The 18805-nt window shown below is 33.7% G+C and overlaps 1 protein-coding gene across 5 annotated transcripts in view; it reads left to right on the top strand.

Moving 5' to 3' along the window:
• Window positions 1–18805, top strand: part of LOC143048619 (RING finger protein 17-like) — a 71813-nt gene that overhangs the window by 34885 nt on the left and 18123 nt on the right. For 3 of the 5 annotated variants that reach the window (XM_076222406.1, XM_076222405.1, XM_076222409.1), the window contains 10 exons: window positions 4765–4974; window positions 5675–5817; window positions 6407–6573; window positions 7759–7931; window positions 8282–8404; window positions 9095–9181; window positions 9787–9942; window positions 10503–10589; window positions 10926–11070; window positions 12582–12717. In XM_076222406.1, coding sequence (XP_076078521.1) covers window positions 4765–4974; window positions 5675–5817; window positions 6407–6573; window positions 7759–7931; window positions 8282–8404; window positions 9095–9181; window positions 9787–9942; window positions 10503–10589; window positions 10926–11070; window positions 12582–12717 — 1427 coding nt within the window. Of the gene's footprint in view, window positions 1–4764; window positions 4975–5674; window positions 5818–6406; window positions 6574–7758; window positions 7932–8281; window positions 8405–9094; window positions 9182–9786; window positions 9943–10502; window positions 10590–10925; window positions 11071–11721; window positions 11823–12323; window positions 12425–12581; window positions 12718–18805 lie in introns of those variants that run through there. The other 2 variants (XM_076222408.1, XM_076222407.1) reach the window with 2 other exon arrangements.

Raw genomic sequence — 18805 nt, 5'->3', positions numbered from 1 at the left:
AATGGCAAACACCAAAATCACCCCGAGGAAAAGACCAACAGACCCCATCACAATATCCTGCACAAAATGCAGCAAAAAATTCAAGACATTACAATCGATGCGAAGACACTACAACATTTACCACGGAGCCACTATAACGGAATACCGCTGCCAATGGTGCCAATCAAAATTTCTAAGAAAGGACATAGCCATACGGCACCTCAAACTAAAACATGAAATGGAATATGCAGACGATTTAATCATACAACAGAAAACCCCACGCGAAATGGCAGAAAAAGTTAAAAAATGGACACCACCACCAGAAGCCCGCACCAGGACCCCCAAATTCAACTTAATCGTTGGAGACGAAGCCACAAGAAGAATGACAGAAAAACAACAGAAGAAGACCACCCACCCTTCAAGTATTTTAGTAAACGACCTCTACCTGTCATCAGACGAAGATGAACAAGACACCACCTTCACCGCACCGCCAACGAAGGAGAAGGATTCAGAAGAAACATCCGCCATGTTAAAGAAATACTCAGATTACGTCGGACTTGAAAACTACCGCGATTTATCATCAAAACCATACCATGTGAACTACAGCTTTACTACAGGATACTATAGTACAAACAATATGAACCTCAAACACAGTGACTACGGAACATACCAGTCAAGATAAACATTTATTTTATTTCTATTTTTAACTTTTATTCTTGCAACATTATGAACACTATTTTTACATTTTTACTTTCACTTTTATTCTTTTACGTCATAATTAATACAACCGCATTATATACACTTTATGAACATGTAAACTCTGTAATATTGTCCTGATGACGCCGCATTAGCGGCGAAACATGTCGACTCAATAAAACTATCACCTTGCGGTTACCCAGATGTTGTTGTCTCTACATATTATATTTCCATGAGGTTTTAAGACAACCGCAGCATACTTCGGTATCCATCTTGGTTACTCTACCAGCTTTTCCGTTAGAAGGTGTTGGTTCACTGGTCACATATTTTTATGCAGTTAAGCTGCATTATGCGAGCACCCTAGATTTGTGTTCTACCCAATAAATCCTGAAATATTTGCCATTGTTATTATCTAGCTTGCTACTATATTATATATAACTAATTGAACACTTTTTTAATACTTTTTATTCTGGATTACAAAAAAAATTACCAGAACAACCTTAAATGATCGTCGATTAATCCAAAAGTTTTAAAGTTACACATAGGAAGTAGTGCTTTTTAAGAATCCTTGTGTAGTTCATTAGGACTTGTGCTTTTAGCTAAGATGTCAAAGAACAATTGTATGAAATATTTAATCGCCGAAAATCTCTTAAGACAAGTAGTTTAGATTTCCCAAATGACAAAAGTCGTAGGAATATTGTTTGTCATCAATACGTAGTACAACTACGTCAGTAGTCTATTATATAATAAGTTCAACTGTTCATGCTGTTGGCGGCAATTTCAAATTAGAAAAAGACATTTTCGTAGCTTTTCAATTTGGAGGCAGGTGTTCAAATTAGCGGTGGTCCGAGGTCCGCGACCTTCCACTTTTGCAAGCGGAATTTCGACTAGGATAGTTGGTTTCTACATTTAGCTACGACCGACGTACGTAGTCACCTTCCATTTGAAAGAAAATAAGAAATTACTTTGCAAACCTTTTCACCATGTTCACCAAAGTCTCCAATTAAACGAGCTAAAACTTATTTTTATCATTATTATTCATGACGGCGATGTTCATTTTGTTCAACTGCTAGCTTTATATAGAAAATCGCCGACAAATATTGTATAAATTCGAGTAAAATCGTAAACAACATTGTAAACACATAACAATGGCGGCCGTAAAGACAAAATTTTACAAAATCGGATCTGATTCCGGAAGCGGATAAGGGTAATTCCGGGTTTGGCGATCATTTTCAAAATAAATCCAAGCAGGTGTAAAAAATACATCTATGCATGGTAAATGAATATAAACACTAGTATTGTAAACCAAAAGATATATGTAAAAGAAAGAAAAAGCAGAAAAATATTTTATTCAGAAACTCAAAATTACTTTTGACAAATTTTGATTTAAAAATCCAATACAACGTGACAGCATGGAACAGTATATCTAACAATATACATGGTCATGGTCACAGTCTAAATTTTCTTTATAAATGATAAATGATGACAATGCATGTGAGATGCTTTTAAACATATTACTGCAATTTCGAGGGGTTACTTGTTTTTTCTCAATTTTGAAGGGTCAATTAAAGTAGCTGAAAGTTTCTTTCTTTATTTTTACAAATAATGCAACTATATTATATATACCTTAATGTAAGTAAATCATATGATATATAGGTGGCATTCTTTGGGCCACTCTACCCCCTCCTGTTTGATAACTTGGAAACGGTCCAGCTCCCCACCCCTAAACCATATGAGGGGAAGATCTAGGATTTTAGGTTAAGAGGGGCGCAAACTTAAATTTTCGACGAGCAGAGAGAGGCTAAAAAAAATTTAGGTAAAATTATCGGAATATTCTTTATCAAGCTGAGAACAACCCATGCTTTGCAAATTTAAGGGGGTGCAAGCCTGCAACCCTCCCCCGTCTGAATCCGCCCCTGCATATATTCAAGTATAGGACAATATAATAAATAAAAAATGAAATATAGGGGGAGTCCCTGGAGTTACCCCACCCCTCCTGTTTGAGAACTTGGAAACGGTCGAGATCCACACCCCTTAACCATATATATTCATGTTTTTGACAATATAAAAAATCAAATGAAATATAGGAAGAGTCGCTAGGGGTCACCCCACCCCTCCTGTTTTAGAATTTAAAAATGGTCGAGATCCCCATCCCTAAACCATATATATTCATGTATGACAATATAACAAATCAGATGATATATAGGGGAGTCCCTTGGGTCACCCCACCCCCTCCTGTTTGAGAATTTGAAACCCATTGAGATCGCCACCCCTTAACCATATATATTCATGTACGGGACAATATAACAATTCAAATGAAAGATAGGGGGAGTCCCTGAGGTCACTGTTCACCCTCCTGTTTGAGAACTTGGAAATGGTCAAGATCCTTACCCCTAAACCATATATACTCATGTATGGGACAATATAACAAATCAAATGAAATATAGGGGAAGTCCCTGTGGTCATCCCAACCCTCCTGTTTGAAAACTTGGAAACGGTCGAGATCCCCACACCAAAACAATATATATTCATGTATGGGACAATATAACTAATTAAATGAAATATAGGGGGAGTCCCTGGGGTTACCCTACCCCTCCTGTTTGAGAACTTGAAAACCAATGAGATCCCCACCCCTAAACCATATATATTCATGTATGGGACAATATAACAAATAAAATGAAATGTAGGGAAAGTCCCTAGGGTCACTCTACCCCCAGTGGCGGATCCAGAAATTTTTATAAGTGGGGCCCACTGACTGACCTAAGAGGGGCCCGCTCCAGTCACGCTTCAGTGATTCCCTATATAAGCAACCAATTTTTTTCCCAAAAAAGGGGGGCCGGGCCCCTGCCCCCCTAAATCCTCTGCCTACCCTTACCTGTTTGAGAACTTGAAAACCGTTGAGATCCCCGCCCCTAAATTATATATACTCATATGTATGGGACAAAATAACAAATCATTTACATTTACTATGGGCAGGTCAGTCAGACCTCACCTTTGATCCCTGTTGTAGTGAACATTTGTCTGATTCGTGTCTCATAACTTTTGTACTATAGAACATAAACTCAGTTTTCTTTCCAGGGAAACCAGTCCATTCATACTATTACATGTTCATACTAAGTCAAATTGAACTTCTAGCAGTCAAATAAAACCAAGGTTAACTACCAAGTAGAACAACTGCAATCATTGGGAACTTGTACCACTGCAGACTCACCATAAAAAATATACATTGATATATGCATTGCTTTTGAAACCTTGATAACATATAAATTATTTGCCTTAATAAATAAATCATTAGATAAACATGAATGTACTCATATATGAATGTTTAATGTTGAGGCAACATTGCAACAGTTTTCATAATAACGGTTGCCTTGGTTTTTGGTTAACTGCCTTTAGCGCTTACAGCGCTTTGATTTATAAGGAATTAAAACTGAGATGGAAATGAGGAATATGTCAAAAAATTGAAAACAACACGTTTAATAATTTCTTGCGTCGGAAGCGCTTTTCTGGATTTACCTTCATCAGGAACGCTCAAAGCCAAACATTTGAAATATAATGAAAGATAAGCCCCGAAAATCTTTGAAGAGCTATATGTCAAAGAGACAACAACCTGACCAAAGAGAAGTTTACAGCCAAAGGCCAACAATAGGTCTTAAACTCCACGAGAAAATCCCACACCTGGAGGTTGGCCTCAGCTGGCCCCTTGATAAAATAGGTACTAGTTCAGTGAAAATGGACATCATACTAAACTAAAAACCATATAAATGAACTCAAATTTTAAAAATACAAACAAGGCTACCAAAGGCCAGAGGCTCCTGACTTCGGGAACAAGTATCTGAGTAAGAACCGGTAGTAAGTGGAATAGCAAGACCTAAAATAATTAAATATTTATTGGTTATGGCAATGTGAAGGCCCTTGGTGTTGATACAAACAAACAAATTTCTTTTCACTTTTATAAAAAAGGAAAACTATTGTTAAAATTTAGGGCTAGATTGTATTTCTTGGCTATTAATTCAATAGTGCATTATGTTTATTATGAATATTGTTTACTCATCCTCCTGGACCTTTATGAAATTGTTTTTGTTGTAGGTGTTTATGGTAGATTACGGTTATATTTGTCAAGTCGGTGTATCAGAGATTAGACCTCTACAGAAGCCATTCCTAAAACAGATGTGTTATGCCTTTTCTTGTCACTTGGCAGACATTGTGTCAGCTGGAGACATGAAAAAATGGTCCAGAACAGCGTGTGAATTCATGGCAGAGGAAGTCAAAAATATGAAAATGTATATCCAGAAAAAGGTATTGTTTAATGATTTTGTTGTTATAAATTAGAAAATGTGAAATTCTGAACTTATGGACCACAGAAAAGATCATTGTTAAAAAAAACCTGTTTAATATTCAATATGACGTCAAAATTTTGTGCTTTGCTCTCTATTGTCATCTAAAAAAAAATGAAAAAAAATGCCTAATGTCCCATGAAAAAAACATCTTTGTTCAGTTCATTGAAAATATTGAATTGACTTGTAATTTACATATCAATGTTTTTGGGTAAAGATTGCATGAAATGCAACCAAAACCCTATGTTACTGACTTGATATCTCAATCTTCCAAGGCTTATCACTACATTTTTGATACACACAATATAGAGCATTGATCATAATATTCTATACATCCTATCCTTGATCATTTCCAGAAATTTATCTATGTAATATATGCTCAGATAATCAAGTCACAAAATGATGTTACACTTGTCAAGAAAATTACATAACTTTTGCAAGGTGCAGGAATCTAATATCTGCTGTAAAATATAAATTTTGTCATTGTTAAAGTCATCATTAAAATTTCAAGTTATCTCCCATTGTTCAGAATTGTAGTTGAATGAACTACAACCAATACTATATTGATAATGCACTACATGTATTTATTTTTACTTCCCATTGATAAATTAACACATTCTTTACCCTTCTGTGCTATAAGAACTTTGATTAATGTTTTACAGGGAAATACCCAGAATGATTCATTACCCATAGATCTTTTGATGGAGGAAGATATTTCTGAGACAGCATTAGAACCTTCCAGAAAACATTATTACAGCCTCACAGACAAGCTGATAGAAAAGGGTCTTGCTATTCCAATCAACAGGTAATCAGTTATTCTTAAAATTCTGTCAGATTTTGTATCTTTCCCAAAAATCAAATCCCCACAGACAAGCTGATAGAAAATAGGCTTTTTCATTTAATAGGTCAGTTAGTCTTAAAATTCTGCAAATTTGTGAACTTTTGAGGAAACTTTTATATTATGGCCTCATAGACAAACTGATAGAAATAGATTTCCTTTTCCTATCAAAAGGTCAGTTATTCGTAAAACAGTAACAGATGTTTTACCTTCAAGGAAACATTTGTAGCCACACAGACACAAAATTAACCTTCTGTTCTAGTTAAAAGGTTATATATCTTCAAACTATTGATGTTTCTGACATAATGGAGACCAGTTTAGAATAGTTTAAAAGATATGCAGAGTTCAGATTTGTTCAGGACTGTCTATTTCTATTTTATACAAGTTTCAAACCCTGTGTAATAAGTGGTCAAATAGGTCAAGGTCATTATTTATAATTTAAAAGAAAACTTTCCACTAAAACGGGGCAAGATAAGAATAACTTGTCTTATCTCTTTTACTTATAAACATTTCTTCAAGCAACTTACTGAAGGAAAAACATTATCTTCAATTATAGAAGGAAGAAGAAAATTTTAGTTGAAGCTGAAGCTGCTAAAATAAAGAAGATCCAACCTGTATGTTACTGGAAGCCAGCAGTCAAGCCAATGAGTTCCTCTATATTGGGCATGCCAGCTTATGTTGATTTTGAAGGAATCATTTGGGTACAGGAACTGAAGGAAAATGGTTGGTTTATTATATCATTCTTTCACTTTACACTGTTAGTCTTTATAATTGTTGAACTTTTTGTGCGCCATTTATGGGCATTATGTTTTTATGCCCCACCTACGATAGTAGAGGGGCAATATGTTTTCTGGTCTGTCCGTCCGTCTGTCCGTCCGTTCAGGTTAAAGTTTTTGGTCAAGGTAGTGTTTGATGAAGTTGAAGTCCAATCAACTTCAAACTTAGTACACATGTTCCCTATGATATGATCTTTCTAATTTAATTGCCAAATTAGAGTTTTGACACCAATTTCACGGTCTACTGAACATAGAAAATGATAATGCGAGTGGGGCATCCGTGTACTATGGACACATTCTTGTTTCTGTCTGTGCTTCTGTTTGTTTGTTCTTTCGTCTGTCCTGCTTCAGGTTAAAGTTTTAGGTCAAGGTAGTTTTGGATGAAGTTGAAAGTCCAACCAACTTGCAACTTAGTACACATGTTCCCTATGATATGATCTTTCTAATTTTAATGCAAAATTTTTACTCGAGGATTTACCCCAATTTCTAGGTCCTCTGAACATAGAAAATGATAGTGCTTCCACTTTACCCTATTAGTTATTATAATTGTTGAACTTTAACAAAAAATTCTAATGCTGAACCATCCGTGCATTTGAAGTTTGGAAAATTTTAATAGCTAAGCATGAGTGGATAATATTATAATCAATAGAGTATAGTAGAAGTGTGTGCCAAAAGTAGAAATTGATGCAAACCAAAAAGGTTCATAATGAGTCAAATGACAATTTATGGGCATTATGTTTTCTGGTCTGTGCTTTCGTTTGTCCCTCCGTCTGTTCCACTTCAGGTTAAAGATTTTGGTCATGGTAGTTTTGGATGAAGTCGGAAGTCCAATCAACTTGCAACTTAGTACACATGTTCCCTATGATATGATCTTTCTAATTTTAATGCCAAATTTTTACTAGAGGATTTACCCCAATTTCTAGGTCCACTGAAAATAGAAAATGATAGTGCTGATGGCCATGTACTTTGCACACATTCTTGTTTACACTATCTTTTTGCTGAAAAACTAATGATCTGTTTCTTCTACTGATTTTTTTTAATGTCACAAATTGTACATGGATATTTTATTAAAGTTAAGCAGATGTAAAGAAATACTAGTTAGTTAACGTCATTATTTATTATACTCCTCTAGAAGATACTCTATACAGTATGGTAAATAGATTGCAGGAGAAGTTTGTAGATTCTGAACCACATGGTAGAGATGAGATAAGGTGGCAGGAAGGACAAGCTTGTATTGCTGTGTTTCATCTAGAAGAAAAGTGGCATAGAGCTAGAATATTGAAAGTGGAGCCACATAGAATACAGGTATGGATTTTTTAGATCGGGTCAGGTATTCAAAAAAAAATTATTTTTGTATTACACCATAATGGAGGGGTCAGTAAGTCATGTAAGTGTTAACCTTAAAAGTAGGTTCCAAAATTAGTTTCTGTTAGAACTTTAATTTACCAAAACCAAATGTTATGAAACTTGTACATAATGTTTATAACAACAAAACACAGATTAATTTTAAATTTGGGTAGAATTACTATTACTGTTCTTAAGTTATGGTTATATGCAAGTGGGGACATTATCTGTTTTATGAACAGTCTCTTTTCTTAAGTGCCCAATATTTTGAAGCTAGGGAATCGGAAGAATTATGAATTTTTATTTTTTAGGTTGAGTTTGTAGACTTTGGTAATGTTGAGTATATAAGATATGACAACATTAGAGCTGATGTGCTGGAGTTTATAGAGATACCTATACAATGTATGGCCTGTATGTTACACAATGTAATACCTGTAAGTATAGTGTAGTAGTTGCATTGTGGGAATTAAAACAATGATCACTCAAAGTTGTTTTTGCTGTCACATATTTAGATCCTTGCAAAATTTGAGATTGTACTAGTGGATTTCATAACAAAATATATTTTTAATGTTCTGAGTATAAAAAGTGATAACACCAAATATTAGCATCATTGCACTCAAAACCTTTCAAAAACTGAAAAGGGATCAGAACTGCCAATGCACAATTTTCACATTATCATAACAAAATTGAATGTACTCCAAACTAACTCTCTTGTAATAGAACTATTTTAATCAGCTTGTTACAAGAGGTATTTGAACATCAGTTAAACCAAATTGGTCATATTTATTTTCAATCTAAAATAGAATTACATGAATAACTGTTACCTACTTCATGAAAACAAGTTTGTTTTGAAAAACTGACATATCTATAGATTCATTAACAATCCAAATACAGGAAGCTACAGGTCATGCACATAATTTGTTCAGTGGGAAGTTCTATGTTCTGACCAAAATGATAGTTTACATGTTCACAAGTAACAGTTTGGTGTAAATACCTATAGCTGTTAACTTCTGTGTCATTTGGTCTCGTGGAGAGTTGTCTCATTGGCAATCGTACCACATCGTCTTATTTATGTATGTATTCACCCATGATTAAGTTATAGTTATTTCTGTCTATATTTACAGGTAACAACAACAGGTAAATGGCCCGTACCCACCCTAGATAAGATGCACACAATGGTGGTTAACAAGCCTTGCGTCATAGATATAAAGGTAATACAAACACACATTGAAATATTTATATAGAAAAATGGTCAGTTCAGAAAGAAAAGGGTTTTAATTCAATTGAATGTGAACAATAAATATGTTTCTTTTGCGGCAATCAGATATGTTTTAAGATAACTTGTAAGAATCATGTGTAGTTGACATTTACAAACAGGGTGACTGTTGGAGAAACCTAGTTACATGGGCTGTCATTGGCTTTCAGTTTCAAGTTAAATTAATTTCTGGTGTACACAGGTAGAAAACAAGAAATAAATGATTTTCATGTGAAAGTTTTCAATTTGATTTTCAGATATATTTTAGAATCAAATCCTTTGCTCCAAACATGCCAAACGAGGGGTTTAGTTTACCCCAGTGTCTGACAATGTTTTCAGTTCCATGAAATTTTTGTCTCATTTCCCATAGGGACTAAGAATGTCTACCTTTTGATATTTTGAATCAACCTTGACTTTAACTTCCTGTTAAGATATTTCTTAATAGCTGGATTATTATTAGTGAGCAGTAGCATGATAAAAAATAATTTTATATACATGTAAATTACATGATCATATTATAAAATCTTTAATTTTAATGTAGACCAAATGTTTCCATTACAGAGCAGAGAAGTTGACCGTCCATTAGAAGTTAATATAACTCTTCCAGACAAGAAAGATCTCAGTACAATACTCTACAAGAAAGGTTTATGTTACAGGAAAAATGATGTCACTTATAGAGTGGAAACCAGTAATAAGATCGGTAGAATTTTATCATCTGTAAGTTATAGTTTTACTTGAAAACAGTTGCTTTTTCTGAAATAAATCATACAGATTGTTTTAATAATTTTTTGTAAGTTATTCAATATTGATTATATCTTTAAAAATTAGCCTTAGTCATTGAGTCTTTTTTAGGATAGTCTAATCAACATTTTTCCAACATAAAAGTAAAATTGTGATGACTGAATGTTAAGTTAATGGGACACTGAAGTACATACTCTAAATTGGAAAGAATAGCATATTTCATATAGTTTCTAATATATTTTAACAAAATAACAAAATTCATAAGTCCATAGCCAAAACTTTAAGCCGTTAGTTATATTTAATACATGTTTTACAATTTGATTTAGAAAGTCTTCAACATGTTACATCACAGAAATGTATTAAAATAAAGATATTTTAGAATGAAAAAAAAAATAATGAGTGTTCGTTCCCCTTCTGAATCTTAACATTATATTAATATTGTTTTAAAAGTTCAGTTTTACCAGAAGTAAATGAACCTACATTCTTTCAAGTATTTGTGATCATAAGAAAAAAATTTGTTACTTCTTTATTTGCAGAAAAGGTTGGCCTATCCTAAAGTAAAGTTGGCACCAAAGAATGAATACTTTAATGTGTGTATTACTAATGTAGAAGCTCCTGATGTGGTGAGTATGTTCAGATCTAAACTTTTTCCTACTGTGAAGGTCTGACATCACCTGTAACCTTGTAAACTGCTAAGCTTTGTACCCTACTAAATCTGGTCTCATTGTATGATACCTAAAGTGAAAACAACCTTGAAAAGTTATCAGTAGGCTTCTTAAATATCTGAAGAAAAAAAACACATTATTTTGACTTATGTTTTTCATTAGTTGTTGATAGTTTAAAATGATATCTGAAAAGAAATAGTATTTTAATTATATTTTCCCAAAACTTGTGGCAGGGATATTTTGCCTTTATATATAAAGCAATTATTGTATGGATTTTGTATTCTTTTATTGTAGATCTATTTCCAACACTGTAAACAAGAAGAGAACAATGATGAGAGAACTGATGAAATCAACGAACAGCTGACGAGACTTCAAATAATATCTGTAGAACTAAACCAAGTAGCTCATAACTTCAACACATTACCTATACCAAAACCAGGTAACTATAGAACTGTTCTATTCTAAAACTATGTAGAATAGCTCATCAGTACACACCTTACCAAATCAAATCTGATTCACTTATTGGTTATAAATGGATAAAAAGTCAAACTTTATCAATAAGGTTGATATAGAAGATGACAGGAATAAGTCAATCAATTCTTCTACAGTTGTTTACGAAATTTTACTTTGATCTTACTGACTGATGATTTCCTTTCTCAGCACAGAAGTTTGATATGAAAAAAGTATCGCTTGAAACTAAGGACACATGTGCCCGTTGTCAATAAAATTAACAACTTAGTTATAGGTAAATTAATGATAAACAGATTATCATTGGTTATCTCAACTTGCTTTTCTCACTAACGCTGTACTTGCTCAGGCGATAAATCAATCTTGTTGAGATAATCAACGATAATCTATAAGTACAATTATATAATAAATATTTCTGTAATCAGTAAAAATGGTAATGTGGATACATCTTATAACTAGTCCTAAAAACAAACAAAAATGTTTACAACCACTGATCTATAAATACACCATTGTCAACAGTTTATATTGTATTATAGGCTTGTCATGTTTAGGGTAGTATACTATGGATAACAGTTGGTATAGGGGACTTATAATTAAAGTTATTTGTAAACTCTGTTTATAGGTTTGCCATGTTTAGGGCAGTATACTATGGATAACAGTTGGTATAGGGGACTTATAATTAAAGTTATTTGTAAACTCTGTTTATAGGTTTGCCATGTTTAGGGCAGTATACTATGGATAACAGTTGGTATAGGGGACTTATAATTAAAGTTATTTGTAAACTCTGTTTATAGGTTTGCCATGTTTAGGGCAGTATACTATGGATAACAGTTGGTATAGGGGACTTATAATTAAAGTTATTTGTAAACTCTGTTTATAGGTTTGCCATGTTTAGGGCAGTATACTATGGATAACAGTTGGTATAGGGGACTTATAATTAAAGTTATTTGTAAACTCTGTTTATAGGTTTGCCATGTTTAGGGCAGTATACTATGGATAACAGTTGGTATAGGGGACTTATAATTAAAGTTATTTGTAAACTCTGTTTATAGGTTTGCCATGTTTAGGGCAGTATACTATGGATAACAGTTGGTATAGGGGACTTATAATTAAAGTTATTTGTAAACTCTGTTTTTAGGTTTGCCATGTTTAGGGCAGTATACTATGGATAACAGTTGGTATAGGGGACTTATAATTAAAGTTATTTGTAAACTCTGTTTATAGGTTTGCCATGTTTAGGGCAGTATACTATGGATAACAGTTGGTATAGGGGACTTATAATTGAAGTTATTTGTAAACTCTGTTTATAGGTTTGCCATGTTTAGGGCAGTATACTATGGATAACAGTTGGTATAGGGGACTTATAATTAAAGTTATTTGTAAACTCTGTTTATAGGTTTGCCATGTTTAGGGCAGTATACTATGGATAACAGTTGGTATAGGGGACTTATAATAAAAGTTATTTGTAAACTCTGTTTATAGGTTTGCCATGTTTAGGGCAGTATACTATGGATAACAGTTGGTATAGGGGACTTATAATTGAAGTTGATCCTGAGATCCTACAAGCCAGAGTTTTATATGTTGATTATGGAAACTCAGAGATACTCACATTTGACAGGTAAGCACATGTACAGATAGAAAAACAGAGGGGAAGTTATACCCAACCAAAAAAAAGCAATTTTCCAAAAACCAACCCAAAACAAACCTTGAAATTGAAATAAGAGAAAAATAACAAAAAGCATGGGTTGATTTTCTCCATCTGAATCTCTGTAAAAGCACTTTTATCAGAATATAACTGATTTGGTCTTTGCCCAGTTTAATCTAATCAATAAAAAGTCTGTTTGACGACTTTTTCACATCTGCACAGGCTGACCTTTTAGGTGACAAAACGGTGAATACAACCTATAGAATTAAGAAAAGAAGCTCAAAGTTATGATTATTACTTATTTATGCTATAACCAGCAAAATTTAAGATAATGTCTTTCTTTGTTTTCAATGAAAGGTATACCATTGTCACTGAGACTATGTGCAGTCATAAATATTGCATCTTGCACAAAAGAATGTATAAATTTTAGCTATCCTTGCCCAAAAGTGCCAAATGAGCTTTTCTCATCACTTGGCATCCACTTTGGCGTCATCGAGTAACTTTTACAAAAATCTTCTCCTGTGAAACTACTAGGCCATATGAAAGCAAACTTGACCTAACTTATCCTATGGGTATCTAGTTTGAAAAATATATCCGATGGCCTGGGCCATTATGGCTTAAAATAGAACATGGGTGTAAAACGCAGTTTTTGGCTTATAGCTCTGATACTACTTGCATTTAGAGCAAATCTGACATGGGGTAAAAATGTTGAACAAAATGTATCTGCACTGAAATTTTTTGATGCATCAGACAACCTGTTGTTGGGTTGCTCCCCCTAAATTGGTAATTTAAAGGAAAATTTGCAGTTTTTGGTTATCTTGAATATTTTAATATATGGAGATAAACTGTAAACAGCAAAATTGTTCAGCAAAGTAATAACTACAATTAATATTGTGTGAACAAAATGGTCAATTGACCCAATTAAGAGTTATTGCCCTTTAAAGTCCACTTTTCACACGTTTTCATAATTTTTTGTAAGTTTAAAAAAAAAATCTTCTGAAACTTCTGGGCTTAATGAAACCAAAATTGACCTAAATCATCTTTAGGGTATTTAAATAAAAAAAATGTATCCAATGACCCCTCCCATTAACCAAGCTGACCTCCATGGCTAAAAATAGAACATGGGGCGGGGGGGGGTAAAGTGCAGTTTTGGGCTAAAATCTAAAGCATTTAACTTTAGCAAATCTGACCAGGGATGGAAATGTTCATCAGGTCAAGACCTTTCTGCTCTAAAATATGATGGATTGCTGCCTCAGATATGGTAATTTTATGGAAATTTTCAGTTTTTGGTCATAATCTTGAATATTAAAATAGATTCAGATAAACTGTAAACAGCAAAATTGTTCAGCAAAGTAAGATTTACAAATAAGTCAACATGATAGATAGATAAACACTCTAAATCACACAAATGATCAGCAAGGCAAGATCTATAAATAAGTCAAAGAAACTAAACAGACTAAAAGATTAGTAATACAAGATCAACAAAATAGAGATTTTTGCTGTGGTCTATTCTCATGTGTCATGTGTCTTTTGTTTGATATTCCCATAGACCATGGTGAGCAACACAGGCTCTAAAGTTTATATAGACTCCACCTATCAAAAATAATGAATAATGCAATTGTTTCAAACTTCAATTAGATATATTTATTATAGTACACTACTTGTAAAAGAGGACAAGGAAAAGTTAATGCAGAGACTGACAAATTTTGCAAATTCATTAGGCAGTTTGATGATATCAAAGTATACTATACTGTATGGGTTTTTCATTATTGATAGCTACATCTATATCATTTATATCTAAAGGATGTTTGTCTAGGCAGAAATCTTGTCATTTTGACCCATCTGTCAGTCAGCTTTAAATTAAAATATTTACAGCAGATTACAACCTTACTCAAGATATATGATCACATATTATGATGGGAAGATTCCTATAAAGTTACCATATCCAAGGCCAAGGTCATCTATGTTGTTACTAAAAATATACCAAAATTAGTAGAAAAGTTTTTTTTTATGCTAAAAAATCGAATATTTCATTAGGGATTGCAAACAAGTTCAATGCATGATCACATATAATGAAAGGAAGATCCCTATTGATATTAAGGTCAAGCTCCAACCAAGTAACATTAAATAGACATTGGTAAACTGACAATAACACTGTCTGATCATGAAATCATCACAAAAGTAAATACAGTACCTAAAAAGAAAAAGAAAAAAATGGCAGAGCACCATATCTTCTCATGCTTAATATATAGGGGGATGTAAAATGCATTTAAAATTCTTGAATTACATTTTTGTTTTTGGTTAGAATAAATCCTACTCACAAATCTAAATACTTTTAGTTGTCCTATGGAAAATATGAAAATAAAACTTAGCCTCACACATTTCTCTTTTTTTATCAATGAATCCTCAATTTGATCAGCCCTGACAATATAGTAGTAATCACTAATTTTTAGTAAACCCATATTTTATGTTTCAAACTTTCTCAATTTAATGATTTTGGCCAATCAAAGTAAAATTTATGTTGTTGACATTTTGATAGACCAAGCATATAAGAAAAAGATTTTTGGGATACAATTGCTTTCAAGCAATCTGTAGACTTTTACCATTGACTCAGGGCAATGCCCTTACTTCAACTGTTTTATTAGCTCTGAGCTTTTCTCATCACTTCGCATCTGTCGTCCGTCGTCTCGCTAACTTTTACAAAAATCTTATCATCTGAAACTACTGGGCCTAATTTAACCATACTTAACCACAATCATCATTGGGGTATCTAGTATAAAAAAAATGTCTGGTGACTTGCCTAACCAACAAAGATGGCCGCCATGGCTAAAAATAGAACATAGGGGTAAAATGTATATTTTGGTTTTTAACTCTGAAACAAAAGCATTTAGAGCAAATCTGACAGGGGGTAAAATTGTTAATCAAGATCTATCTACCCTGAAATTTTCAGATGAATTGAACAACTGGTTGTTGGGTTACATTTACAGTTATGAAAACCACTACTAATTTCTGGCTATGATGAGTTGGGAGCCTCGGTGGCCGAGTGATCTAAGTAGTTACTCCTGTAATCATTAGCCAGTCAACACGAAAGTTGTGATTTCGAACCCCTCTCGTGCAGGTGCACTCGACTCTAATCTTAATTGACTAGGATTGTCATTTTTCCTATCGAAGGTCCGTGGTTTTCTCCTGGCACTCCGGCTTTCTCCAACATAAAAACTGGCAGCCACAAAAAACGTTGCTGCCTCCCAATAGTTAATTTTGCTGTTTTGGTTATTATCTTGAATACTATTATAGATAGAGATAAACTGTGAACAGCAATAATGTTCAGAAAATCAGATCTACAAATAAGTCAACATGACCAAAATGGTCAGTTGACCCCTTGAGGAGTTTTTGCCCTTTATAGTCAATTTTTAACAATTTTCATTCATTTGGTAAATTTTTGCAAGTTTTTACAAAATATTTTCCTCTGTAAATAAAAGGCAAGGTTTATTATAGATAGAGAAAATTGTAAGTAGTAAGAATGTTCAGTAAAGTAAGATCTACAAACACATCACCATCACCAAAACACAATTTTGTCATGAATCCATCTGTGTTCTTTGTTTAATATGCACATATACCAAGGTGAGTGACACAGGCTCTTGAAAGCCTCTAGTTCTAAAAATTAAGGAACATCTAAGATTCTCATGCAGTTGTCATGATTGTCTTGCTTTAAAAGGTAAAAACAAACAAAGGATTGAACTTAAACAACTTTCCTATTATGTTGTTCTCATAATCTTCATGTTTGATATTTCCCTTGACTTATATTCGTGTTTTTAACAACATGGAAAATCAAAATTGAGCAGTATTTATATTTAGTGTTTTTATAAATTTAGAAACATGTCGGAGGGAATTCCCCAATTTTTCTCTGAATTCAGATAAATCGTTTCAATGGTTGCTCTGGATTCCCCACTCCATTGATTAATTTCAAACTCATTGGATCCTTTCTATGTCTGTCTGCTAGTTTTGGGGGTTATTGTTGTTGCATAATTTTAAATCGTATGCATCATTTAGATAAAAATAAATGTAGTCCACATCGTAAAGGTGTAACTACAACACCCCTTCAGCCAATATGGAGTCTTCCATATTATCGTTTCGAGTTGTCTACCTTATGTAAGTAACTTACGTCAATTCTGAATCAAAATAAGGTAAGACATGTCGAGAAAAATTAACTTGTTCTGTCGATAAATGTCGAATTATATTAAAACCGATTGCAATTTAAACAGAGGAATGTGTACAGAAAGGAGTCATGCCCACTTCCAAAGGAAATTAATTATTTAAAGAGTTGGGAATGGGGTTCCTCCTAGAATTAACGTAGGAAAATAGGTGATAAGATACGAAGTGAAATACCTTCTCTCACACTCAGTGACTGCTGTGGAAAGTAAACTTGGAATTGATAGTACAAAAATAAAACACAATAAGTACATTGCTAATACATTTGTATCCCGGATTGGCTATTTTGATTACGTTAATTACATTTTACACGTGCAGTTTAATTAGTTTAGAAAATAATACTATCCAGCTATACATGTACATGTGTCAATGAAAACAATGGCAATCATATCCCTCAGAGCATTATGCTCTTTGATTAGTAAAACTGTTTAAGAATGTGAGACACAGTAATATAAACCAGAATTAAAGTATTTATCAACCTTTTAAATCTCAAATGATTGAGAAATGAAATAATTTTAATCGTTATTGGTCATTAGCTCACCTGGCCCGAAGGGCCAAGTGAGCTATTCCCATCACTTTGCGTCCGGCGTCCGTCGTCGTCGTCCGTCGTCCGGCGTCCGGCGTCCGTCGTCCGTCGTCGTTAACTTTTACAAAAATCTTCTCCTCTGAAACTACTGGGCCAAATCAAACCAAACTTGGCCACAATCATCATTGGGGTATCTAGTTTAAAAAATGTGTGGCGTGACCCGGTCAACCAACCAAGATGGCCGCCACGGCTAAAAACAGAACATAGGGGTAAAATGCAGTTTTTGGCTTATAACTCAAAAACCAAAGCATTTAGAGCAAATCTGACAAGGGTAAAAATGTTTATCAGGTCAAGATCTATCTGCCCTGAAATTTTCAGATGAATCGGTCAATCGGTTATTGGGTTGCTGCCCCTGAATTGGTAATTTTGAGGAAATTTTGCTGTTTTTGGTTATTATCTTGAATATTATTATAGATAGAGATAAACTGTAAACAGCAATAATGTTCAGCAAAGTAAGATCTACAAATAAGTCAGCATGACCAAAATGGTCAGTTGACCCGTTTAGGAGTTATTGCCCTTTATAGTCAATTTTTAACCATTTGTCGTAAATTAAAGTAATCTTTTACACAAATCTTCTCCTCTGAAACTACTGGGCCAAATTAATTCAAACTTGGCCACAATCATCTTTGGGGTATCTAGTTTAAAAAATGTGTGGCGTGACCTGGTCAACCAACCAAGATGGCCGCCACCGCTAAAAATAGAACATAGGGGTAAAATGCAGTTTTTGGCTTATAACTCAAAAAACAAAGCATTTTGAGGAAATCTGACATGGGATAAAAATGTTTATCAGGTCAAGATCTATCTTCTCTGAAATTTTCAGATGAATCGGTCAATGGGTTGTTGGGTTGCTGCCCCTGAATTGGTAATTTTGAGGAAATTTTGCTGTTTTTGATTATTATCTTGAATATTATTATAGATAGAGATAAACTGTAAACAGCAATAATGTTCAGCAAAGTAAGATCTACAAATAAGTCAACATGACCAAAATGGTCAGTTGACCGGTTTAGGAGTTATTGCCCTTTATAGTCAATTTTTAACCATTTTTCATAAATTAAAGTAATCTTTTACAAAAAGCTTCTCCTCTGAAACTACTGGGTTAAATTAATTCAAACTTGGCCACAATTATCTTTGGGGTATCTAGTTTAAAAAATGTGTGGCGTGACCTGGTCAACCAACCAAGATGGCCGCCACCGCTAAAAATAGAACATAGGGGTAAAATGCAGTTTTTGGCTTATAACTCAAAAACCAAAGCATTTTGAGGAAATC

This window comes from Mytilus galloprovincialis, chromosome 10 (genome assembly GCF_965363235.1).
Source record: "Mytilus galloprovincialis chromosome 10, xbMytGall1.hap1.1, whole genome shotgun sequence".
Lineage (NCBI taxonomy): Eukaryota > Metazoa > Mollusca > Bivalvia > Mytilida > Mytilidae > Mytilus > Mytilus galloprovincialis.
The sequence above is the reverse complement of the archived record's forward strand: the minus strand, read 5'-3'. Positions and strand labels throughout refer to the sequence as shown.